At 42.3% G+C, this 27094-nt stretch overlaps 1 protein-coding gene across 3 annotated transcripts in view; it reads left to right on the top strand.

The window, feature by feature from the left end:
• peak1 (pseudopodium-enriched atypical kinase 1) overlaps nucleotides 1-26862 on the top strand; it is an 85735-nt gene extending 58873 nt beyond the window's left edge. For all 3 annotated transcript variants that reach the window (XM_044125397.1, XM_044125398.1, XM_044125399.1), the window contains 4 exons: nucleotides 4210-7618; nucleotides 12523-12764; nucleotides 19709-20526; nucleotides 24069-26862. In XM_044125397.1, the coding sequence (XP_043981332.1) occupies nucleotides 4317-7618; nucleotides 12523-12764; nucleotides 19709-20526; nucleotides 24069-25385 (5679 nt within the window). In that variant the 5' untranslated portion in view covers nucleotides 4210-4316 and the 3' untranslated portion in view covers nucleotides 25386-26862. The remainder of the gene's footprint in view (nucleotides 1-4209; nucleotides 7619-12522; nucleotides 12765-19708; nucleotides 20527-24068) is intronic.
• Nucleotides 26863-27094: the final 232 nt, after the last annotated feature.

Raw genomic sequence — 27094 nt, 5'->3', positions numbered from 1 at the left:
GATAAATTAATTTGTGGTACACTGATGAAGTAGAATATTTAAGGTGGGCATATTGTAGTGGACAGATTTGTTACCTATAAAAGAGGAATCTTGAAAATAAATAAATCTTTTATAATCTCTAAATCATTTAGAAAAATTGTACTTTTCTAAAATTGGATTAGAAAGTTGGATTCGTCTTTTGGCAATTTGCCGATGGACAGCACAGGCTAGGTAACAAATTTTCATTTCTTTTCAGTACTCCATCTGGACTTTCTCCTATTGACTTGGATTTTTCTGGTTGAATTTCCACCAGACATTTTGTAGACAAATCAGCGAACAGAAGACAATCTAAACTATGACATTGATTTTCCGTGCTGTTTTAGAATCGTAGTCTGCCTGTAGTTTTATCAATGGCAGCAGAGGAAGTGAACGAAGCTGTCCAGTAAGCTTCATAGCATTGAACTGGCACATTTCATGTGTCACGGCCAAACATAAGATGTTAGGTAAAATGTAAACAGGCCACGCCTCCAGGAAGTAATTGTTTTTCAGTAGCTGAAGGTTCACACCATCTGTACCAAATGATGCATAGAACAAGGGACTGGTTTGTTCTGGTTTGTTATGCCCTTTATACTAAGGGCATAAAGTAATTTTCCGATTAGTCATTCTTTGTTTTACGCTACATCACACTGGAGTGTTTGCAGTGAACGTTCCAGTAGAGGTTAGCAAAGTCCACACCTTATGTAGGATAGAAAAGTACCTTGCCTCTCAACCAACCCTTTGGCTCGTGAATAGCATCAAATAGATGTCACGAAGACTTGGTGAAGCCAAAATGGCACTATGATGTTTCAGTTTTCTAGAGACATTTTACCTTGCCTTAGAATGCTGCTCTTTGTAGTTTGTGACTAGATACATGTGGGTCCTCACCTGGTTAGTGGCTGGACCTCTGTGTTGTACTATTTCCACTGCAGAGAAACAGAGTGCCATGGAAGTTCTTAGAAATTCTGATTGATCTGAAATGTACAAATGTTTGAGATTCCTCATTAAATACTTCTGAAAATCGCAATACTAAACTCCTCTTTGAATATCAGGTGTCCGTTTGCTGCATATATCACACTATTTCTTCATATTCAAAAAGTCCCACTCTGGATTCCACGTCTTATGATCCTTTTAGCTTTCTGCAAATAAAGTTTTAACTCACCAATTGCTTTCAGAAGCAGTACAAATTTGGGGGTGACATGGTTGGCCCATGAAGCCTATGTTTCGGGGGGTGGCGGCGGCACAGAGCAGCAGGTGTTGTGTGTTATCTCCTCTGCAGCTAAACCAGACACTGTTTGCTGCAATCAGATCTGGAGCAGATGGCCACAGAGTGTTTTCCTACGTTGAATCCCATATGAGCAGCTCACTCTGCTAGCATCAAATAGAATGCTATTTGATGCTAGCATCAAATAGCATTCTATTTGATGCTAAAAAATCACATGTTTTTCTCTAACATGTGATTGTGAGTGAGTGAGCATTCACTCACTCACTGCAGAGTGAGTGAATGCTCACTCTGCAGTGAGCATTCAGCTCACTGCAGAGTGAGCTGAATGCTGCAGCTCACTCTGCAGCATTCAAGGCAGTCACAGGCAATGAGACCAAAACAGTAAAAGGCTCATTGAACGCCCCATTTTGTTTTACTGTCTTCGTGGGCGGGGGGAGGTTTCGTAAGGGGGGTAGTGTTGGGTTCATCAACTCTGTGGCTAGTTTGTTGTTTATACAGTAATTTAATCTAAGAGAGAAAGCCACACTTAGCTCCAGTGAACTCTCAGGATTTGTGTGAATATTTAAGATGAAACCATGTATCTCTGTTCTGCTTTGAAACTCCATAGTGTGTCCTCTACATGTGATGCGTTGCAGTGATGACAGTTGTCTTCAAATTCACGAGATTTCCTCGTCTATCCACATATCACGTGTGCAACCTTCATGTCGCTTGAAATGGAGATTAATAAAAAACTTTTAGCCAAACATCCTCAAAACGTATTTACTACTAGGCAGCTGGTGTTGGTTTTACAACATATATGAAACTAAAAAATTGACAAGATACATTCCTTAGAGATAAAGGAGTTAAAAAAAACAACAAATTTTCCATATTTACTTCACATTAGGCCAGGGCTAAGCAATAAGTTATTAACATTATATAACAGGATAGACACATTAATGCATAATCTGATAGAATATCCACTGAACTCCGATCCAGAACCGCATAGCATTCTGGGAGATGTAGGCAAAAGAACTGCTTTAGCTGTTTAACCTCTCATGGCCAGCTGAGCAAGGTGCGTGGCATCAACTATCTTGTTCACTCTTTGGTTGCCTAGCAACAACTTCATGAGTAATTTGTGCTGCAGCAGTTTCAGGTTTAGCTTTGAAATCCTGACTTTTTATCTCAGTATATCTTGATACCGGTAACCAGCCCATGCTGTAGCTAATAAGAAGGCCAAAGATTGTATAATACAGTTACAATTTAAAACTTCTTCAGAAACAAATTAGTTCTAATTCATCACATTTCCATTGCCTTACATAACATACATTGCATAATAAGCCAAAAATGGGTCACAGTTTGGCTATTCTGCAAAAACATTAGCTGTGAAAGAAATGCTCTCATACTGAAGCAAAAATAATTATACAGAAAGAACTATTGCTTATTTTATAGAGACTTCTACTTTGATTTGTTGTGTTGTATAAATTTCACCCCTATTGCGATAAGCACCCAACACCTACATGTCACACCAGATTTCATTACCTCCTGGCTTCCCAGTTAGCATGTGGCACTGATATTTATCTTAGGCACAGTAAGAAATGAGATTACAAGCAGATTTTGCTTCCTTGTGGTTGCAGTGTTGAATTAACTCTGAACAGATGGGGATGGGGGGAAAGTAGCTAGGAACTTGAAGGTGATAAAAAGAGTTGCCACGTCCCTCAGTAGGGTTTTGTGCTTCGGGTTATTACATGAGTTTCTCCAGTCTGAATCCGAAAAATGTTGTTATACTTTTGGAAAGACATTGTCACTTGCTTGATGGGTCTCTCCTGTGATTTTGTTGGAGTGATGGCCTCCGTTTTCCTGGGAGGATGCACAACGTGTGCTTCAACAGGATAAATCCTCTTCCACCCTTTAGCAGTCAGTCAGCAAAGTTTTGTTCAGGAGTTCCTGCTGTATTGTGTCTGGCGCTGGGTGGGGTGTTCTCATGTTGAAGTCCATCTACACAGGATCTGACATACATGACTTCATGACTGGTTCACACATCTCTTAGCAATGAGTCACAGTTTCATTAGGATTTAATGAAAAATAACATTTAAAAGGTCAGGTCTTAACCGAAACCCACAAAAACCTCCCCAAAAAACAAAGCACAACTTGAACTATCCCTTTAACGTTAGGTTGCTAATTTCTTCATAATTTAGCTGGTGTCAGAAGCTGATGTATAGATTTTGAAAAAACTATTTGTTATTTGGCGTACCATAAAACACCGTACCTTTAACTGCTTATGTGATGACCTCACTACTTTTTGCAAGGTTCCTGCAAAGTCTGAAATGAGCTTCAATCATTTTCCAAGTCTAGACAAGTTCGGATAAACGTTTGAGTTTTCATATTTATTTCTATTTTCAAAAATCTAAACAACTGCTTAGCAAATCTTAAAATGTGCTGTTTGCATCAATTTGTATTTTAACAATGTTTTTATCCCACATCTGGTTTAGATAACCAGCAAGTTAGTCTTGATCTTATTCTTAATCTTATTTTATTTTTGTCAAACCGCTGTGTTTAGTATGATACTTGACTTTGAGGTATTGATTTGATGACAAAGTTGAAGCCCTTTGTCTCATAATCCTGACTAACATCTGCTATCTGCTGTTTGTCATCATTTGTGCTTTTTAGAGGTGTTGGGCCATTTGGTGGGTTGGGAGACACATCACTGCACTTTAAATGGCAGTAGCTATATGAAGTGAAAGTTTGCCACCTTCTGGAGGAATCGGGGTACTGCTTTCCCATAATGCTTTACTTGTCTATCTCTACAGGCCTTTATTTCATATCTTGTGATTGTGTAGCATAACATTTTGCTTGTAGGGGTTTCTGTCATAAGGCATAACTTCATTATCTGTGTGGTAAAGTAAGTTTTTTCTTCTCTCTGTGGGAATTAGTCATGTTTCAGAAACAAATTATTTCTAAAAGCTTGTATTCTTTCCTCTTGTGTGTTTCAGGTGCAGTTTTCCTCATTGTTGTTCTCCAGTCCTTTCCTGTATGCTGTGGCTTCATGGAGGGGTTTCCTGTGCACTGACCTAGCAGGCTGCCCACTGGACCAGCTGCCATGTCAGCTTGCAGCACCTTCACCGAGCATGTGTGGAAGCCAGGCGAGTGCAAGAACTGCTTCAAACCAAAAAGTCTGCACTGCTTGACTCAGAGCAGTGGGGGGAAGCCCCCCTCTGAGCAGAGACCGCCATCAAACCAACAACAAAATCCACTTCCTGCTGGGACCAGAGCTAACCCCAATCTAATCGCCAACTCTCAACGACCTGTACGTTCAGGACACATCCGCCCTCCTGTGGCCAAGAAGCCAACCATTGCTGTGAAGCCCACTATGATGCTGCCCAGCTTATCTGCAGGACTGGATTCAGATGGCAACTTGCTGCAGCAAACAAATGTAATAGAACAAGGTAAAACATCGGCTTTTACTGCCTGGAACCGCAATGGACTGAACAGTAAAAGGCCTGGTGGGCGCAACAATAACAATGAAGGAGAGGATGACAGTGAGGAAATTGAAGGTTATGGACAACTCAGCCCAAGGACACCCAGCAGAAATAATAACAGCGGACTGACGGATGTCCTTAAAGAGATTGCTGGGTTGGGTCCAGGCTCTAGCCCTCCACTCCTTTCTGGTTCCAAAGACCTATTTTGGGGGCGAATCAGTAGCTCATATCGTAGGTCCCTAGAAAGAGGCCTTCCAGCTTCCAGTTGTCTGGCTATAGGAAGCAGCAGCAGCGAAGGTGGCGCTCAGAAGCGGGTATCGCTTAGTGATTGTACCAAGATCATAAGCTCAGAGGGTGGACGTTTCTGCTACCCAGAGTTTTCCTGTGACGATGAAGATGATGATGAGGATGAAGAGGAAGATGAGGAGGGTGAAACTGAGAAGGATGATGAGGAGCATGAGAGCTGGGATGAAAGCGACGAAGAATTACTAGCCATGGAAATCCGTATGCGAGGCCAGCCACGATTTGCTAATTTTCGTGCTGCCACCTTGTCTCCAGTGCCCTTTGCAGTGGGGAAAAAATGGAATACGGTGCCCCTTCGAAACCGTTCCTTACAGAGGATCTGTGCAGTGGACTATGATGATAGCTACGATGAGATCTTGAACGGATACCCCTCTAATGGAAGCCTTCTTCCCTTTGGACCTCGTGAGACGCAAAGCAGTGCTTTCCTCTCAAATTCAGAGTCTACAACCTCTCCAGAATCATCGTCATCACTACAAGAAGACTCTCAAACTATTTCCAGTAGTGGAAGCAGTGTGTTTAAAAATGGCATGCTTTCACCTATATCTTCCCAGGCACTTGCACCATGTACAACCCCCCCAACAAAAGAGTCTGCCAAAAGGGCTCTAAGTACACCCAAGGTGGCCGAGACCCACAAGGCAGTGCTAGCAATTAGATTAGAGGACCAGGACGGCAGGGAAGGGATGCCAATGCCTCAAGCCCTTCCTGGACAGCCAGTTACAATAAGTTTTAGCCCTACGGAGGAGCAGGCTAGACCATATCGTGTTGTTAATTTAGAAAAATCCCTCATTTGTAAACCTTACACTGTGGTAGATGTCTCAGCATCGATGGCCAGTAAAGATGAACAGAAACAGGATTCATCGCCACGACCCAAAAACCTGCCAAAACCCTCCAGTCCCACATCATTCTGTAGCACTCCTTTAGTCCAGCCCCTCTCGCCGGTGTCTCCTCTTTCCCCATCTTCTCCTTTGAGGTCAGTATCACCTTCATCCATCGCTCTGTCACAAAAGAAGACCGGCCAAATACGATACCAAGAAGTATGGACGTCAAGCACGAGTCCTCGGCAGAAGATACCTAGAGTGGATCCGGGGAATTCTGGCCAGTCTGTCACTCCTCAGTTTTGCAGTCACAAGTCGGCTCCCACGTCTCCCATCGCAGGCCTGTTGTCCTCTCGAACTGTACCTGTAAAATCTCCAAATTTATCAGAGATCAAGTTTAATAGTTTCAATAACGCTGGCATGCCTCCTTTTCCTATCATCATCCGAGATGAGCCGGCCTATGCCCGTAGCGCCAAGAATGCAGTCAAGGTACCTATCGTTATCAACCCAAGTGCATATGACAATCTTGCGGTGTACAAGAGTTTCTTGGGTCTTCATGGGGAGCAGTCGCAAACAAAATCGGGAGGCGGTAGGGTTACTAGCCATACCTATGAAGAGATTGGTTCCTCCGAGAGTGTCCAGTCCTTGTCCACGGAGAAAACTCTGTCTGGGAGAGGCACATCAGAGCAGACTTCATTTGAGGAGACAAAATTTCCACTTGAATCAGTGCCAAGTTTGCAAATTAGAACCACTACAGATTCAAGCACTGTAGCAAGCACTGTAATGAGCTCCGCATCTGGGGCCCTTTCTCCCACTACAACAATTTCTTCTGCCAGTCTTGTCATTACTGCAAATCTAGTTAAAACCAGCCCTGCTGCTAACGCTGTTACACACTCTTATAGGATAAGTGGTGATGATGATGATAAAGGCATAACTTCACCTTCTGGGACAGGTGTAAGTCACAGAGAGGAGGCCAGTGCAGTTCTGTCACAGATTGTAGCGTCTATCCAGCCTCCTCAGTCGCCTCCAGAGTCTCCCTCAGCACATACCAAAACCTTAATCTCTGAGGAGTTGTACGCCCTGCCTCCTGATGCCATGAAGGAGACTCTTTCACGACCCAAGTCTCTGTTTTCCACCACTGATGGCTGTCTATCCAAGCCAAAAAAGGAAAACCCCTCAAAGGTTTTGTCAAAATCCCAGAGTGCCTCTGCTGCTGTCCCACTCACCAGTCCCCGATCAGAGCCTAGTGCCCCCTACCCGCCCCCGAGGTCCACATCCTCCCCTTATCATGCTTCTAACATACTTCAGAGACATTTTGGCAACTGGACAAAGAGCTCTGCCTCCAGCTCCCCAGCTCGACCCGGTGAAGGCGAATCGAGCCCCGGCGGGGAAGGGAGGCGGGCTTCAGCCGAGAGTTCAAAACCCAAAAGGTGGATCTCCTTCAAGAGCTTTTTTCGGCGGCGTAAAGACGAGGACGATCAGAGAGAGAAGGCAGAGAAAGAGAAAGGCAAACTGGTTGGACTAGACGGAACCGTGATTCACGTTCTTCCACCGCCACCTACCCAAAACCAGCACTGGTTCACAGAAGCCAAACCGGAGGATCCTACCCAGAAACCCACCATCATCTTCACATACAAACCAGACACTGGCAGCAGCCCCGGGGATGGAGATGGAGAGCTGCGCATAGAAGAGTGCAGAGAGACGGATCTGCTGGCAGAAGAGAGCAGAGACTCTGAACCTTTGAGCCCAGGGCAAACAACACCATCAGAAACCGCTGGAGGAGACGCCAGCAGCAAAGACCTCAGGTAATAACTGCTTTTTTAATCTCTTAATCCCTCATCAAAATATTGCTATAGTATAGATTCTTTTATTGTTGATTTCATTTGAAAGTTTCTTGCTTTGTGACTGTTCTTAATTTACTTTTTTGTGCTCCAAACACAGCTTGTCTTATGTCCTACATTTTAAATATTTAGGATCAGAAAGAACACCAACACACATCTAAAGTACCTTGAAAAAATTTCACAGCATTTCAACATTTTCACATTTTGTCAAGTTACAACTACAAACTTTTGCATAATTGTAAAGTTTGTATTCAGCCTTCTCTGAGTCAGGGATTTGTAGATGCGGCATTTTCCTGCATTTACAGCTGCTAGTCAGTTATTCGCCCCTTTATGCACACATTCAAACACTGATGATTGCATTAAAGTTTAACGGTTCTGGAATTGGAATTAATATTTAATGATATATCTGATGTGATCAAGCAGTGAAAACCATGGCTGTGTAGCGTGTAATCTGACTAATCTTGATATCTCTCAAGAAAACTTTGATTTCCTCATCTAATTAACTTGCAGTTCATATTTTCACATGTCAAAACTATATTCAGTCCTTCTTCAAAACTTGCTCATATGACCTGATTTCTCCTTTTTAAATCTAACTTGAACTTTGCCCTGTTTTTCTTTCTCTTTTTTTTTTTTTTTTTTTTTACATTTGCCTCCCTGACATTTTCCTAACTGTTGTGTTCAAGCTGCTCTTCATCCTTTTCTTTGTTTTGTCTAATTTTGCTGTCCTAGTACTCACTTTGCTTTGAGCCCAAGGCCAGGAAATATTTCACTCCTCAATCCTCTCAAAAGCTCGGCCTCATTCTGTCAGGTTTCAGACTTTTCTGTTTTTTCTTCTTCAACTAGCTGCAGCTGTTGTCGTCTTTTCTTTTCTCTGGGATTTTCAGTATATTCATTTCTTCATAACCAGTCACAACTTTGTGACTTGTTACAACTTTGGCAAAAAAAAAAGCCATAAAGTGGCATAAAGTAAAAGTCATAAATCTACATTCTAGGCAGATTCATGGCTTTTTTTTTTATGTCGTAACGAAGACACAAAGATCAAGTTTGTCTTCGTGATGCTGTCTAAATCATATCATCTGACTGTTGCTGAAGTTGGATGTATTAGGTATGTCGTAAAATCCAAAAATATCTGGTGACTCCATTTAAAATGTATATAAGACCTTATTTTAATAGTTCAAACACCAGCTATACCTTCGTATGCATTCATTTGCACGGTGGAAGCAGTCTTGTCACTGCCGCTGAAGCTAACATCCACATTGTTCGTTATTCTTCCTCTTGGGCTTTCAGCCAATCACGCTACGTTTGCAAAGTAGCATGAATTGCCTGCTTTGCAAACACCGGTCAATAGTGTGTGAAGTAATATTGTGCGTAGGTATTTCAGCTTCCCAAACTGCATTATTTTTTGAATAGCGTACTCATGCTCTGTAAAAAATAAAGAATAGGTGCATTTTCAACAAATAATCTGGAGTTACATTCCACAGAAAAATCCATGAATAGGTGGACCATAAATAGGCGGGGGTTCATATACTGTCTTCCAGTCTGATAGTTCATTAAAATGAATGACAATAATGCCGCGTATGCATGAAAACATTGAGGTGAGGTAAAGTAACACACTAAAGGTCATGAGTATTGATCTTTACTCATTCATCAATAATGTCCTGGATGCGACAGTCTACACTTCTTGACTCTGCCAGAGTTTATGAAGACCAGCCTCCAAAAGCTACCTCAGCCAAACCGTCTCATTTAAAATGATCTTTAGTCATTTAGTGACCTCTGAGGTAGATTTATTGCTTTTAGTAAATTATTACATTGTCAGAGAAAACACAGATTTGTTTCTTCACTGGCAGTTTTGCCAAGCAGTTTGCATGAAAATGACCTGTGGTTGGTGAGAGTTTCTTCAAGTACTCTGACACAGATCATAGAAGAAAAGCCTAAATCAACAGGGACATTTTGAGTTTACAGCATTCAGGGTCCATTAATAACCAATTTAATCAGTATTGAGTTGGGTTGTTACTAAACCGCTGTCCTTGACCTTGTTTGAAAGCAATTCACTCAAGGAATGTTAAGTGTTCATGAACAATCACATTCATTTTTTGTCCTACCCTTAGTTTCTATAGTTCAGTACTTGACTCATACAGTCCTAGTTGTGGGATTTTTTTTTTATTGTTGCGTCTCTTTTTTCCTCTATTTAAATTATCGCTCTACATTCTCCTAAAACTAACTCCTGCTAATAGTTACATTTTACTTCCCGACATGAAACTAAACTTCTCTATCAGAGAACACGGTGGCTCATCTTGTGGCTTTCTTAAAATAAAAACAGACCGGTCACATTGTTCTGGTTGGGAAACAAAGAGTTAACTCCGGAGAATTTTTTTTTTTTTTCTAATCACGTTTTATTGGCGAACAGTGGGCGTGCTCTTCAGGGCTGGCCAACACACTTTACCTTAGACAGGTAGGAGCATTCAAAGAGGGAGAGACGAAGAAGAAGGCAAAAGCAAAGAGTGTTTTCTTCCTTTGTGTTTGACGTAGAATGTGATTTCTCCTGCGTTGTCATTCCGAGTTTTCCAATGGGAAGCTGTGTGAGCCAGTACAGTGGGTAAGAACTTGTCGCCCTTATCTCTTTACACACCTTTGAAACCAACTTGGCCATGTGTGGCAGTGTTGACATAGCCGGGAGGAAGGAAACTTAACTTTGTCTTTTTTTTTAACTTTTTACATTTCCATCTTCTGGACATTCGCAGCAGTGTTCTGAGAAGGAGAGAAGCACTCTGAGGCTGCTTGGTGCTGTCTGAACAAGTCAGGTCCTGACATTAAAGTGTGTAGCAGCCATGAAGGTATTCGTTGTGTCAAGGGCCTGTGGAGATGTGTTTCCACTCTGAATGTTTTGTGTCGAACAGAATGAACGTTTTGAAACCTCGCCTACCAGGCAGGTTTATGGCTTTTTGTAAATGATTAGTATTTCAGCTCAGTGCAGAATCCGGTTTTGTTGTTTGCTTCCAAAAGAAAAAGGAAGAATCTAAGGGGAAATTGAACGTATTTATTGACAGCAGCACATCAAATGCCAGTAATTTACAGTTCTACTTTTTGCTTTATTTTACTTCTTCAACAATCTCACTCACCGTTTTGGCCACCTTAGCGATCACTCCCCTTGTCAATGGTTGGATCCTTCAAAGAGCCGAAGTGTCGCTTTGCGTTGATCAGCTGTCTTTCAGAGACTCTGGTTGTTTCATGGCCTGCAGGAACACATCTGAAACATGGCAGATGAGAGTTGTTTTTGTTAGACTCTGTCTGCTGAGGATAAAGGCAGAATGAGGCGATCAGAAGCCGAACCGTTGCAACAGATTTCTCCTTTCTTTTCTGACATGCAGGTGTCAAAATGAGAGGCTTTTAAAGGTAAATCTAGAAAAACTAAGACAGTTTTACTGGCTGGCTGGAAATGCTCTGTGTTAATCTAGACTAAGCTGAACTGAGCTGGGTTTGTGTCTCGATGTGTGTACTTTTGGGGACTTTCTTCTTTCTTCATTTCATTAGTCACATCCGTGTCATCCTGAATCAAATGCACTATAGTACTTCTGATGATAAATAACACAGGAAGTGACACTTGGTTATGGATATAATTGTTAATGTGCCCTTCCCATAAACCAGTGGGTGGAGGGGGAAAAATAAACTTTTTGGGAGGGTTTTACACTTCCGGCCATGTTTTTCTCTCTTCTTTTTTTTTTTCGAAGAAACAAGTCAGATTCAGGAAAGCTAGGATGATATAAAGTATAAATGGTCGCAGAATAGTCACAGTAACAGGACCTGTTACTGTACTTGTAATGTTACAACACCAGGGCTGGGAAAAACGACACACTTGTTCTGTTTTTAAGCTCACGTTAAGTTCCTGCTAGCTAAAAATGGTTGAACATAGTTCCTGTTTGGAAAACAGAGCATTTCTCCACGCCAATATGTTCAGGAAGAGGACTTGAACATATGAGTTAGTCCAAATACTTGGGCTTGTAAGTGGCAGCTATTTAATCAAAAATAAATGTAAGCTTTTGTCAGCCAATAGCTTTGCTTTTAAGTAGCATTGCAGGTAGGTATTTTAGCTTCTCAAGCTGCATTTTCTTTCAAATATCTGAGAGGTACTCTATGGAAAAAATGCTTGGCTTGTAGAAATCTGTGAATAGATGAATTAGCAAAAACTGAATCCTAGTGAAGAATTAAAAGCAGTCTTAGGAAAGTCACTGAGTGCCTGAAACATGACCCACATCTCCACTAACTGAGTCAGATCAGCTTTTATTAATTGATCAATCTTCTGTTCCGGTTAGTTTATGTCTGCTTCCTGCTGTTGTAGAAGTTTCTAAAAGTATTCCACTTCTTCCCAAACGTTTCTGATCAAAGTTAAGTACCTGCTCGTGCTTTTCACACACAGCATCACCGCACTCCACGGTGACCTACTTTCCCTCATCCCTCCATCGTGTTCCTGCCTTCATGTGTGTCGTTACCTAGAAAACCACTTCACATTTCAGAAGCTTTCATCAGTCCAGTCCACAGCGTGCTGAAGTAGATGTAGAGGTGAAAGATTGATTTAGGAGAGGTGTAAAAAAGACCTAACGAGGGGTAACCTGTTGAATAACGAGAGGAAGCCCTTTTGAAAGGATCTTGATTATAATACAACAGCAGCTGCCTTTGCTCTTCTGCTTTGTTTTTCTAAATAGCAGCAATTATCATTATTTGAGGAAAGAATCCTTGTCAAAAGTAGAGTATACTAAAAGAAAACAACAACCAAAAAATTAGATGAGAGTCATGCAATTACAAGTTCAATAAAGCAGATTTTTGGCACGTTGCGACACAAATAGCAGTCCCTCCTTCTCTGTCATGTGCAGCCAGGTGCCGGCCAGCCATGCCAGGGAGCGGGAGCTGCCCAGGGTCATCCCTCTGCCTGCCAGAGTGAATCTGGGGCTGGTGTTCGGGGACGCCCACGAGGGCCACGCCAACCAGGCCGCCCCGACTGTCACCGCCAGTGAGGGCAGCGCCAGCCTCGGAGAGCCGGAGGACGATGGGAATCACTCTCATCACTCCCACTCTCCTTCGCCCAGCTGGTGCAGCGCCACCTACAGCAACCTAGGTAAGAATGGCTCATGAAGGGGGGGGACTAAGATATAACAAACTGAAAAAAAACCTGTCTCTCCCTCTGTGGCTTATCTGTTGCATTTCTTAAAAAGTCCCAAAAAAAATTCTATGTAAAATTAACACCTTAAATTGTCTTCAATTCATTTTAATAAGTAAGTTGGCCTTTAGTATAATAACCATAGGTCTCAAATTTTGTCATGGCAAAACTATTATATTTAATTTAATAGTCTGTATTCTTGTTTCTGTCAGGCAGAAGTTTGAGTCGCACTCGGACATCTTGATTGCATTCTTGAGGCTGCTGGTAACTCGCTGCTAACATCCACGTTGTAGCTAGCTAGCTTTTTGCATTTATCATGGATGAGTGCAAATTTATCTCCAGTTGGCTGGACAAAATTTGTAAATTCCTGTGGAGACAGGTCTTGCATCCCGTTTGTCTTAAAAAGTCTAAAATTTGAGTTGGTGAAACCTACAGAAACCCTGCTGACCAGTAGTTTGTGTGTCTCTTATTTTACTTTTCTCCATCTTCAGCACTGTTCTTCTTGGAAGTTATTCCCTCCTAAATCACCTGGGAGCTCCAGTTTATGAATATCTGGTTCTTACATAATCAGAGTGATAACTGAAACCTTCAACTGTATTTTACAGTAATGAGCATGTAAAAAGATTCGGTTTTGACCATTTTGAACTTTTTAAATATGACTTGCGGCACATTATCCGTATCCATGCACAGTCACGCTCCGCCTGGCTCTAACCAACCCGGTGCATAATGTACTGTACGACTGACCGCAGGGTTGCTGCTTGCATTACTGCTGTGCTCAGGTTTAATCTGACAGTAATTATAGTGACGCCTTTGTGCTGTGATCCTAATCCTCTGGTCGGATACGGATATTAAAGCCCAGGGTTATAAAAACGGATGTGATGAAAAGCCTTCAGGTGGCCTGCTTGCAAGGGAAAGAATAAAAGAGAGAGAGAGGATAAAAAAGCTGAGAGGCTCATTAATGCAAGATATTGACCTGCTTTGTATTCATCCCGACTGGTGCTGAAGTTGAAGCTTCAGGTTTCGGTGTTAGAAGCAACACTTATTCCTGCTGCTGCTGAAACACCTCCAAACTGATTACCACAGCCATAATAATGTCGGCTGACACTTATTTGTTATTATTTTACTGCTGTTGCCTGGACACAGAATAAAGATCTTTTTCAAGTAGCAACCTGGTAGTGGTTGGTTGATTATTGGACGTTTCTCATCAAATAGTCAGTCGGCATTCATACAGTATTTCTCCAACTTTAGCAGAACCTTAGCATGACTAATATTTAATTTCAGTTTCCTCTTAGTTTAGTTTTTTTTTTTTCCGTAAGTGGAAATGTTCTTTTCCAGAACAGTTGAAATGGTCTGTTTTGTAGGTGACATAAAAGTGCGGAAGCCTTGTTTCAGCCAGCTGACCATCAGTGCGCAGACGCATGGATTCAGTTTTAACAGAGGAGCAGAACAGACGGGAATGCACAGATTTCAATGTCAAAATATCATCAGCAATAATTATGAGCCAAGTTGTTATAAAAATGTTAAGGTCCGTTTATTAATCTCATATTTTTTCCTGACTTTGTCATCTGTGACCAGGCACAGACCTATGAGATCAGCTCTCACAGTTACTCCTCAATGCTCGTCTCTTCAGCAAAGCCTCCATCTTCACCATCGTTCTTCTTTCCTCACCAGAGGGAAGAAGGATGAGGAAAAAACTGCAGTCTAAACTAAAGAGTTAGTCTGAGTTCAGACAGCATGCAGTGCACCTGTGCTCACAAATTGCATCAATATTTCAGGGATAAGCAGAAAACAGCATTTCTGCATTTAGGTAAAAGATTCAGACTGCGAGTTTATTTAGAGAGTTGATTGGTGCAGTTGATAGAAATGTGCAGAAACGCACATTATGCTTTTAAATTGAAATCAAAACCAGAAAGACATGGGAGAAAATTGAAATCTGCTGTTGGAAATCATTGTAACGTATCCAAAATGGCCAAAATGGTCATCTCCACGGTGATGATAAAAGGTCCATCATTTCCTGATAGCCCAGTAACAATTACATGAATTAGATAATGCTTAAAGTAAGCAAAGGTATTAACCTCTGTTTAAAAATGACAGATAAAACGAGAATATGGCCACAGAAAGTTTGTCAAACAGAAACGGTGGCGCATGATGGTTCAGGCATCAGTTGATATGCAGCTGTTCATCATACTGTACTGTCAGGCTTATTCATGATATATCATGATCATGGATCAGTTTGAATGTATAAAACTGAAGATGTCAGGCTTCCCTAAGATGAAGAGGAAATGGGTGTTTCAACAAGGATTCCCTCTTCTCAGGTGCCAGAAAGTGGGTCAACTCCATTCAACTCGCATTTAAAGCAGTTCTTCTAAACAGCTGTTATAAAATTAAATATAAAGGATTCACAGGAAAGTGAACTCTTCCAGCATAAGTCTAGAAATAAGCGTCAACTAATTTAGCAATCGATTAATCGTTGACTGACATATGCAGACTCCAAAAAAGGCCACTTGCTGAAATAAACGACACAATTGAGCCAGAACTTCACAACATTTCATACATATAGCCTTATATATTAAAAAAGAAGTTTAAAATATGTTTTACACAGAACTCCTCCAGTGGCAAAGTTTTAGCTTCATCCAGTTTGAATTTTGTAAAGAAAAAAAAAAACCTATTCAATTATTAATAGGTAAGTTTGACAATTTCAAAAGGATTAGCCCTGCACTGTTTTGATGCTAAGTCAATTAGAAAGGCCGAGCTTTTCACGTGTTATTAGAAGTATTTCTTTAGCTGCAAAATGAACACTTTGCTACAAATGATCAGGCATTCACTAAGGAAATACTGTTTTATAGCATTTTAGACAATAAAATGTTTATTTTATTTAAAAAAGGAATTTAGTTACTGCTTTATTTGCATAATCTTTTTAAAATATTGTATAAAAAGGCTTAAGTGATTCAATAAAAAGTCAGCAGAATGTGCCACTTTTACTATCCGATTCACCGTCAAAACCCTGGATGACTAAAACAATCGCTAAACTTTGAGATTTATTTGCCAGTTTGGGCACAGTGTAATTTGAACACAGCTGTTAACGTGTAAAAGAAACGCCGCCACTAGAGAGTCTGTTGAAGCACAAGGAGCAGATCATTGCAGCACCGCTGGCAGGTGAAACATGAAGCTCTGGTGTGAGAGGGAACGCATCGGGCCGCGATCAGGCGGTGCGATACAGAACGAGAAATAGAAACAATGTGACAGACAGAAAAGGAGAGTGTGGGTATAGTGGAGCAGAAACATTAGTGAGGCTCTTCACGTTGCCCATGCCAGCGTGTGGGTCTCTCTCTCGCTGTTAAATGACTCATCAGGGACTAAATATGTTTGCTGTTCTGTGCTACTTGCTAATTAGACTTTAAGCGCGTGTGAGCAGCGTTTGTGTTTGTGAAGCTCAGAGTGCGCACTTGTTGTGGTGGTTAGATGTGTTGGGATTGTGTTAAAAGCTCCCTGGATGTCATCTGATGAGCTGCCTGCAGCCTATTTTTACTCGGCTACACGCTGCTAATGAGAGACGTGGCAGGAGAGTGAGTGTCTAACGAGAAACTTTCCAGAGCGCATCATTCCTGCGTGGCGGCGGGGAAGACGATCACAACCTCTGCTTTGAGGCCCGCACCGAGTCAACATTGACGAACTGACTTGCCCTCCCTCTTGCCTGCTTCTTCGTCTTTCTTCTCACACGCATGCGAGCGTCTCCCTCGCTCGCCCGGCTGCACCAACTTGTGGTTTAATCAGAGCGTCAGGCAGGAGGAGGCAGAGCGCTCGCCGCCTCACTCGGCGCTGGTGGGAGAGTTGCCCGTTTCCACCAGCGACTCCGCACAGAGTCTGGAGATGGAAGCAGAGAAGAGTCTTTTCCCTCCGCCTCCCCGCTCAGCTGCTGCGCGGTGTTAGCTGAAAACTGTTAGAGCATTAGTGGAAGTGAGGTAGGCTTGTTTCACTTGCTTTCCTCTCCTGGTGTTCGTCTCTGTTTCTTCTGTATCTGTCATCTGTCTTACCACCACGATCCTCCCACCTCAGCTTTGTTGTTTCAAATCTGCCGAATCTTAAATAACTTTGTAACATCAATAACTTTCCCCAATTAGTTACTGGAGAACAAAATTAGAGGCAGGGAATGTATCAAGAGTTTTATGTCTTAAAAATCTGAAGTCTGTAGAGATGAAAGCGAGCAACGCAAAACACTGAAACCGGTTTGGGGTTTTTACCCACTGCCTTCGATTATTTTGAAGGAAATTTCTTTTAAGAATTTTGATGATGGTCTGATAAAAACAATTTTTATTAAAATGTATGCATTTTATTTAAAAAATACATAACCCTTTTTTTTATATTACTTCAGACCTAACTGATTGTATTTTAGGTCTGTTAGGATCGCCAAATGTTTATTTGCTAAATGCCACAATAATAAGAGATCATTTCTTTTTATTTATTTATTTTTTTATAGATATGTTTATTAATTTCTTTGTTTAATAACAACAACAACATAACACAGAACAAAAGCTCAGCAGTGCAGAGACAAAAGGAAAGATAAGATAGGGGGCCTACATACTTCCATCATTATATAGTTCACATCTAAACATTCATAAATGCTCGAGACAGGATGGTAGACACGTGACCTTCAGTCCAAGAAGGGCTTCCATGTCCATCCAAAAACGTCAGTCTTAGGGTGGACGAGGCGTGTTTGAAAGTCTGAGGGATATATTCCAAAACGAGCTTCTTCCACCCAAAAATAGTAGGAGATTTATTAGAAATCCATTGTAACAAAATATTCTTTCGAGCACAGAAAATTAGGACATTATACAACTTACTCTTGTTTTGGTTTTGGATGTGTTTATAAGGAGAAGAGACACTGGATCGAGATCAGTAGTAGTTTTGATCATTTTTCTAGTCTCAGGCAGAATAGATTCCCAGTATATCTGGATTTTGGGGCTTGACCAGAGACAGTGTGTGAGGCTGCCTTCATATATTTTGCCTTTAGGGCACAGTGAAGAGGACCCCGGTTTGAACTTAGACCCCCGGTTTGGCTCTGTGTAGTAATTTCAGTTTCAACGCCCAGGAGTTATTACAAATAGTTCTTTTTATTTATTTACAGAAGTCTACACACATTTCCCCAATATTTTTTAGAAACATTTGAGTCATTTTGTTGCTTTGCTTCTTATGCCACTTTGTAACAAATGTAACAAGACCCAAGATTTTGCTTCCTGACTAATGTACGTACATGTTGCTTCAATATTTGCCCTTGATGTTCTTCCTTCATGATGCCATCTTTCTGTGAGGTCCAGCAGTTTCTTTCTGCAGAACAACTCCCACAAGACATGATGTTGCAAATCCCCACATCCCACAGATTAGATTGTTCTCTAAGCTTGTAAATATCCCCCATTTTCCTCCAAATGATTTTGAATTTTGGCCAAAAACTTACATTTCAGTTTCATCAGACATCAGTACATGTCTCTTAAGATGAACGTTTTTGTCCCTGAGCACGCTTGTCAACCGTAACAAAGCATTTTTCATTGCTTTTGGAGGAAGAAGCTGAAAGGCCGCTCAGCTTCTTGCTTGCTAAGCTGCCTTGCAGCTATTATTAGTGTTTCGCTGTGGAGAACGGCGCTCTCCTAACACCTTTAGGCTAGCATCTTCACAAAGTCTTTTGTTGTTTTCCCCCCGATTGGTACTCTGGGACGCAAAACTTGTCTTCTTCCTGAAGATTACAATGGCTGGAGTTTTCTGTGCTTTTGTAATTGCGTATATTTGAATTAAAACAGATAAACCTGGCACTCAGACTTCTAGAAATTGTTCCCAAGGATGAACTGGCGATGTAGAGGTCCACAATTATTTTCCTTACCCAGTTTCTTTTGATTTTTGCCATGATGACACAAAAAGGAGCAGAAAGTTTGAGGCGTTGGCTTAAAAATACATCCACAGGTGTGCCACATTCCTCCATCTAACTCACCATGTCCCTGATGCTGATGTCCCAAATTTGTTAAAGCCACTGTAACCTTAATGCTTGCAAACCTTGGACACTAATAAAAACTTCCCCATCTTATTTTTCTTGCCATTTACTTTTTATACAGCATGTAAATACATTTTTTAGATGTAGTATAGTATAGTTATACCATTTAATTAATGTGGTTTAACCATAGTAACACATCAAGTTATGTAATTCAGTTGAGTCACAACAGAAGATCCCTGCGACTGGACAAGGGAGACGTCTGCTTCCTTGAACGGATTACCGCAGACTGCTGGAGGAACACATTAAATCGATTCCCTCTAGGGAGGATTAGGGAGACTCATTTACTTCATCCTGACTGCTCTGTCCAAAGACTTTGACTACATCTCTAAGGCGACGGCAGCCTTCCACGTGAGGAGTTGCTCATCCTGAGTTTGTAATCAGTTGCAATTTTTACAGTGGGGGGGTGGGGAGGATGATTTGCTAAATCGGATGCCCGGACCACTCTGATGGGATCAGTAAATCTCCAGAGCAGTTGACTGGAAAGGTCATCGTCTGTCTCTGTGCAGTCTTGCAGTATTATCCTCAAGGAAACCAGGGAGTTCCTTGTGCAGATAAATCAGTGCTGGTGTTGGTCTGTGACCTTATGAACCTTGTCCTTTTTTAATACTTGTCATGCAAAGGGCACAACCTTTAGTCTTACTTTTACTTTTAAGTCCTCAGGTAAGTATTTCCACATATTAATGGGTTGCAAATAAAAAACAAAACTGTTTGAGCAATAGAAGTTTATCTAAAAGGTATCTTTTGTTGCTGAATTGCCCCACAAGTTACTAAACCTCCAGATTTATGATGAACCAAAAGGTCACTGACACCTGAGGAGCTTGACCTTTCAAACATTTAAAAACTCATCTTTGTCTTCCTGCAGGTCAATCAAGAGCCAACATGATCCCACTGAAACAGCCGCGGAACCTCAAAGCCTCCAACGATACTTTGTCCTCCATGGAGCTTGACGGCTCCACGGAGCAGCCAGCATCTAAAGCCACACCGCCGCCTCTGCCCAAGAAGGTTGTCCCTCGCTCCAGCACTGAACCCAGCCTCGGGGTCAAAGAGCCCAACCAGGGAGCCCTCCGACCCCGAGCAGAGGCTAAACCAGGCGGCACCAACCTGAGCGTGGCCAACCCTCTGTATGACTTGGACTCTACCTGGGAGACAGCTAGCCAGAGCTCCTCTCTGAGCTCTGAGCCACACCGAGCTCATGACCATGAGAGTGGCGACTCTTTGGAGAGATCATCTGCCTCCGCAGCCGCAAGCAAAGGTCGCCTGACTAACAGCGTGTCCGCCCTCAGCCCCCCGCCTACTGCTTCCACACCAGTCAGTACCTCTGGCAGGGACAAGAGGGTATTTCCAAGCACAGAGTCTCTGGGCGGAAGGGCTTGGACTGCGGGCCGTGGAGCCGCTGGCGGAGGGGCCTCCAAACCACACAGACCCGCTCTTTACAGGGGGTTGGACAGCTGGGATGAGGTGGTGGGCAGGATCCGGGGACTTCACATGGACACCCTACGGAAGTTGGCGTCGAAATGCGAGGACCGCTTCATGGCGGGCCAGAAGGACCACCTTCGATTTGGCACTGACAGCTGGTCACACTTCAGGTTGACCACCGGCAAACCGTGCTGTGAGGCAGGGGACGCAGTCTACTACACTGCCTCTTACGCCAAGGACCCACTGGTCAACTACGCCATCAAGGTGAGCATCTGGTAGTAGATCACTTAGTTTTGCAGGATGATTAAGGCAGACCACCTTATCCTAGCACCAGGTTCATGATTCACCTGGTTATTAGTAGTTTTATACAGATAGCCTTAATAAAAGTTTGACCCTTCTTTGATGAACTCATGAATGAATGGTAGAGGTCCAGCTCCTTGAATGCTGAACTTTTTTACATTCGTCATATTATTGCAATGATAAATGCTATGTTGATTTATACACAGCATAGCAAACATGCTCTTGGGGTGTTGCATGGCGCCCCATATTCAAAGGCTGTATACCTCAACACCACTGTCCTGAGATCGAGTCCCGTTCTCAGTTCCTTTGCTGTATCCTCCTTTCTTTGTCTTCCCCTCTTCTCTCTGCCCCTTTTCTGTCATATTCTGTAAAGCTTCCATATTTAAAGCTTGCCCACTATGTCTACTAATTTCATAGTGATCTTTAGTATGTTATATAATAAATCTAAGGAACAGAACTGTGAAGCGTCTGGAACTTTATGACCTCAGTAATGGACAATCCAGGTAGCAAAAGCTGTTAGAGGATTCAAACGATGTACAACCGAGGTTTTGATTCATTGTCCAGTCAGACAGAAAACCTAAATACACAGCCTTCAACTATAGTTTGGGTCAAACCTCCTCAGCCTGGTGACAGAATCTGGCTAATGACCTAAATATTTGATTCAGACATCTAAAAGCTGCCAGACACCAGCCCAAAGGACAGGAATTTGAGACCCTTGATTTAGATCAAAGCATATTCCTGGGTTGGAATGGTGAATTGTGAATATGTGACAAAACTTACAAAGTATTGGTTGTTGATCCTCATTTGGGGCTGTCTATGAAATAAGAACATCCAAAACCCATTGAAGAACAGCAGCTGCAAATGTATCAAAAGAGGATTCAGGGAGACTGATTTTACACATTTTTCAGATTTTTCTTTGTTAAACCAGCCTTCACAATTATGTTCTGCTTTGAGTTGGTCTGCCACAGAAAAGGCCAACAGAATACATTGCAGTTAACGGGACAATGTTTGAAGAAGTTCAAGGGTGTGAATGTTTTTGAACGCCTCTATAAAAGAGCTTCATGATATTGGTTTAATTGCACCTAATAAATAAAAATAATCCTGAATTACACACTGTAATACTCCAGTTAATGACATAATGCCTAAATGCTCCATGTAAGGAGTGTTTGCTTTGACACCAGCAGGGAGTTTGAAGAAAATCCCATGTCCGGTTGTGGTTACCTTAAGAAGTGCTCGTGTTTTGTTTGTTTGATGTTAACTCTTCCCACTTTCTCTACAGAAGCAGAGGAAGGTGTTTACCTAAAAGTGCTGCCACTTAAACTTTGAGCCCTCAGGATATGTTCTTGTGCAATAAAACCTGTCCGTTCACGTGTGTGTGTGTGCAGACTAGAAGGTTGCAGTGGCTGAAAGAGTAAAGTACATGCTGCACTATTCATTAAATACTTTCTGAGTTTGACCGGACTTCAAAGCATTGCCTTTCCAGGCTCAAATTCACTCTTGTGTTGTATAAAACAAGGATGGCATAAGCAGCAGAGCACAAACAAGCACCAACATGACAGTTTTCCTACGCTAGAGCTTGAAATCTTTACCCATTTCTCATTAGAACTGATTCAGAGACACTCAAAGAGTTAGAAAGTTATAAAAGTTATAAAATCTCCATAGGCATGTTGGCAGCTTGACGTATAAGACTTAAGAATTGTCATGGAGAGAGGAATTGGTTTGTTACAGTAATAAAATAACACTAACCTGCTGGTTTATAGCAGGACAGAAACGGTGCACAGCTGCTTAATCCTGGAAAACACACATATGTCAGGACTGAAGTGATTAATCTGATTGATCATGATAAATCGCTCATTTAATTAATCGCAAACTAATTTAGCAATCAATTAATAGTTAACTGGATTATGCAGACTCAAAAAAAAAAAAAAACATTTGGTGAAAGAGTAACATATTCAGAGCCAAAACTATATAAAAAAGTATGTATATTTTTCACTTAAGATAAAAAATACAAACTTTATTTCTACATATGTTCAACCCAAAAGGCTGAAGTAGTTAAAAAAAATGTTGTTTTTTTTTAATCCGATTAAGCAATTAACTCATTTCTAAAATGATCATTAGCTATATGTCTAATATATTTTTTAAGTATATATATATATATATTTCTCTACAATTTTGACACTGTGAAAAAATTGCTGACTGCTTCAATTAAGAAATATATTTTCAAATGGGAACAAGGTGGAAAAAACATAGACTACTTATATCAACCCAGTTTTACTCATCAAACCGTGACTGTCATGTTAAAACATTGAGCTTCCCTAAAACCAATCAAATTAACAAGTTAAAGGAAATAAATGTACTTTGTGCTTTATTACAGCTAACTATCTAGCTGTAATAAAGGTTTTCTTCTTGCAAAATTAAAAAGCCATTTACTGCTGCTCAGAGCGTCCCTCTGTTTCTGGTAATCTCACAGACCAATACACTTTTGGCTCTGGGAGACTTTTTGTGTTGTTGTTGTTGTTGTTTGGCTGACCGTTCCTGAGCACCAGAACCCTCATTAATCCCCCTAACTTTGGGTAAATGCTCTTCACACAGTTTTAAGGTTGGTTATGTGATTTCCCACAGTTAGCTGGATGCGCGTCTTGCTCTTTATTTTCCTCTTCTCTGTCATGATGCACTTCAGCAGAGACATAGTGGAGATCACTACATATGTAGAGATCACTGCCTCGTACTTGAATAAGTAAGAGCAGCACCATCCACCTTCAGTTTTGAAATGTTATGTATTTAATTTTGGATTTAATTTCTGCTTTTGTTATCATTAAACTAAATTTGAATTATTTCCATCAAGTTACGTTGAGGTCTGGTTGAAAATGTTACTGTCTGCCTCCTGATGTAGACGTCCACTGTGATTTAAGACGTTATTGTTGCTCTTTCTGAAAACTGCTTTCTACTTTTTTTTTCCATTTCATACACAATTAACAGCAATATTTGCTTTAGTTTAGAAGAACAATGGAAAAAAAAAAAAGTTTAGAAGTCAACCAAAAAGTTTAGCCAACAAGTCACTAGTTCTGATCTATTGCTTTTTTGTTACCATTTTCAGGTAACATATAGACTATGGCATAATAATGAAAATTTGGCCTCTCAAATACCAATACACCTAAATTTTGTGAAGAACATTTGCATTGAAATTAAATGGAAGATATTTTAGATATCCAAAATAATCAAAATCAGTCAATAAAATAATAAAAGCAAAAAAAAATAAAAATATGACCAAAGCCATAAATAAAATGGATTATGAAGTCTCTAAAAACAAAAATGCCGTTGAAAAATTATTAAACATCAGAATGGAAATTAGTTTTGTTTTATCATACTATCAATTGTTTAATTGCTTACTGCAACAGGCTTATTTATTGCCTTTTTTGTAAAACAATTGAAAAATGAGTAAAAAGTACAGAAGCTATAAGTAAAGGAAATGGTGAAAATTAAAATCTGCTGGTTTTAATTTACAGATCTGTCGGAGTCACGTGAAGGAGACGCAGCAGCAGTTTTTCCACAGCCTGGCGGTGAGACAGAGCCTCCCTGTGCACTTCAACATCCAGCAGGACTGCGGACACTTCCTGGCTGACGTCCCCGCCCGACTGCTGCCCTGGGAAGAGGCGGGTGAAGATGAAGAGGAGCAGAGAGACAAGAATCATGAAGGACAGACGGGGCTGGACACAAAACCGACAGACTCTGAAGCATCGAAAGCCAAGTCGGTTGAGGTCCCGGCGGTGGGGAGCATGAGCTCGGCGGGCCAGCTGAGGAGCCGAGTGGTGGTCATCACGCGCGAGGTGCCTTTTCAGACGGTGGCGGACTTCGTGGGAGAGGGCGCGGCCCGGCACGCTCACAACCCCGAGCTGTACGAGCGTCAGGTCTGCCTCCTGCTGCTGCAGCTCTGCTGCGGCCTGGAGCATATGAAGCCCTTCCACGTCACGCACTGCGACCTGCGGCTGGAGAACCTACTGCTGGTCCACTGCCAGCCCGGCAACCCCTGGAACCTGGACGTGCTCGAGCCCAACAACAACAGCAGCAGCGGCAGTAGCAACGGCTCGGGGGCCTCCGCTGCCGCCGCCTCCACCTGCCCTGCACGCCTCATCATCAGCAACTTTTCCCAAGCCAAGCAGAAGAACAGCCTCATGGCGGCCAACCAGGAAACCCTGCGCGACCAGTCGCGGCTAGCGCCCGAGATCATCACGGCCACGCAGTACCGCAAGTGCGACGAGTTCCAGACTGGGATTCTCATCTACGAGATGCTGCATAGACCCAACCCGTTCGAGGAGACGCCGGACCTGAAGGAGCGAGAGTACACCTGGGCGGACCTGCCGCCGCTGCCCGTCAGGTCGCTGTACTCTCAGGGGCTGCAGCAGCTGGCCAGGCTGCTGCTGACGGTCAACCCGTCGGAGCGGATCCAGATGTCCGAGGCACGCGCCTGCTTGCAGTGCCTCCTCTGGGGACCGCGAGAGGACCTGTTCCAGGCCCTGGGCTGCGGCGGCGGTGCCGGCCCCGTGTCGGGGGCCACCGCCAGCCAACGGGAAGCGACGCTGCAGAACTGGCTGGACCTTAAGCGGACGCTGATGATGATAAAGTTTGCGGAGCGTTCACTGGACACGGCCTGCAGCGTGAGCCTGGAGGACTGGCTGTGCTGCCAGTACCTGGCCTTCGCCACCACGGACAGCCTGGGCCGCGTGGTCCACATCCTGCAGCAGGCGCCGCAGCCCCACTACCAGAACCAAACCCAAACACATCCGGCGCACGCCCACCGCCTGGCTCAGCCGCAGCAACTCTAAGCTGTTACCATGGCAACACCTCCAACTTCTTCCCCTCTATCTCTGCTCCCCCTCAGCCGATGAAGTGTGATGTGAGCTGGCGGTGAGCGCCAGCCGGTTTGTTTTCCCCGTCAGACCACACGGCGAAAGAGACGGAGTCTCATTAAGCAAATAGCACGATCTCATGATCAAATCCCATTACTGCAATGTTCTTAAATCAAGTTCAGTAACGAGCTGAAGCACAGGAGTCTGCAGGAGGCAATCTGATCAGAAGCAGCAACAAGTTACCAAACATGGAAGGAGATTTTAGTCATCAGGTTCTTTAATGTTCTGCAAAGACAAAGCTCTTAGCGCCCGAGATCATCACGGATTAGATTAACTTTGGGGTTGAATCAAAAAACCATAGATGATTTGATATGGAAAAATAAGAAGGAATTTGATCAAAATCCAAATTTTAACGCCTCAACTGTCACCTCATAAACACTTACAGGCAAGTCAGTGGGTCTATGAGGACACTGGTGTTTAAACCACAATTATGTGGTTTAAAACTCAAAACTGATGCAGAGTAGATGATGACTCACTGAAACCAAAGATCAGCCACAAGCTACCCACTATGGTAGGAAATGACAGGGTTATCTGCCTACATGAGAGACGTGTTGGGTTCAGGCCTGGTTTTGGTGAAGCTTTCGATTTTGATTTTAGTTGAATATTAGAAGACATGAAAATATCATTGAATTGTCTTTTTAGCACTCTGTGATTAATCATATTAGGAGAATCAGCAATGTCACACTGTGTGTGTCAGCAATTGTTGTAAAAAATAATTAAAATGAAAACAATTATTACAGAGTTGACATTAAACTAGCTTTGTCAGCTTATACTGATGTTTAGCAGCATTAGTCCAGTTTGCATTAGAAAAACAGGTAATTCCCTGATTGTCAGCATTTCAAAAAAGGATGAAACTGAGCAATTCTCCTCTCAAATGTTTAGCCTTCATGTTATGTGCTTGAAGTCTTGCTTTCTCTCGCTCTCTTACAGCCTGAAAGAACCATAGTCGAATTCAGCTGTGACCAACTCAGATTCAGTCTTTCATTCAGTAACTTAGCTTTGTTACCAACCTGGTTGCTCTTGGCATGGTTTGGTCATTATTCCAAAAACAAAAAAATCACATTTTTGAGTTACTGATTCCTACGTTTAACAGGACTGTCACATTTCATCTGAATGCACAGCAGGTCGATCTATTGCAGACTGGCCCTAAGGTTTGCATCGCTGCACATTTTAAAATCTTGTTTCTAAAACCTCAAGCTAGTCTGCATTTGAACTGAATGCCTTTCACTGAAAGGAAACTTGGACACATCCGCTCTTGGCTGCAAGTCTGACCTCCACTCAATGTTTGTGCAATGGATTGTTTGATCACAGTCATTCACTAATTGACTCCTCCGTTAGTTTTTGTGGCACATAAGCTGGTTTTATTTCAGTCCTACGGCTTTTGGGGGGGAATGAAAAAAAAAAAAAGTGAATTTCAGAGTGATTGACTTCTTCCATTGGACGAAATGTCTCATGGACTGCAAAAAAGCGAGTCTTTGTTCGTTTGTCTTGTTTTTGTCCAGTTGTTTTTCAACAGTTCTGAGTTATGGATGATATTTGCACACTGAGTCAGAGCGACGGCGGCCCTCTGCAGGCGCCTGAGGTCATAACTCGACGGACGACTGGGAAAAGTTGGGAATTGGACG

This window comes from Gambusia affinis, linkage group LG08 (genome assembly GCF_019740435.1).
Source record: "Gambusia affinis linkage group LG08, SWU_Gaff_1.0, whole genome shotgun sequence".
NCBI lineage: Eukaryota > Metazoa > Chordata > Actinopteri > Cyprinodontiformes > Poeciliidae > Gambusia > Gambusia affinis.
The sequence above is the reverse complement of the archived record's forward strand: the minus strand, read 5'-3'. Positions and strand labels throughout refer to the sequence as shown.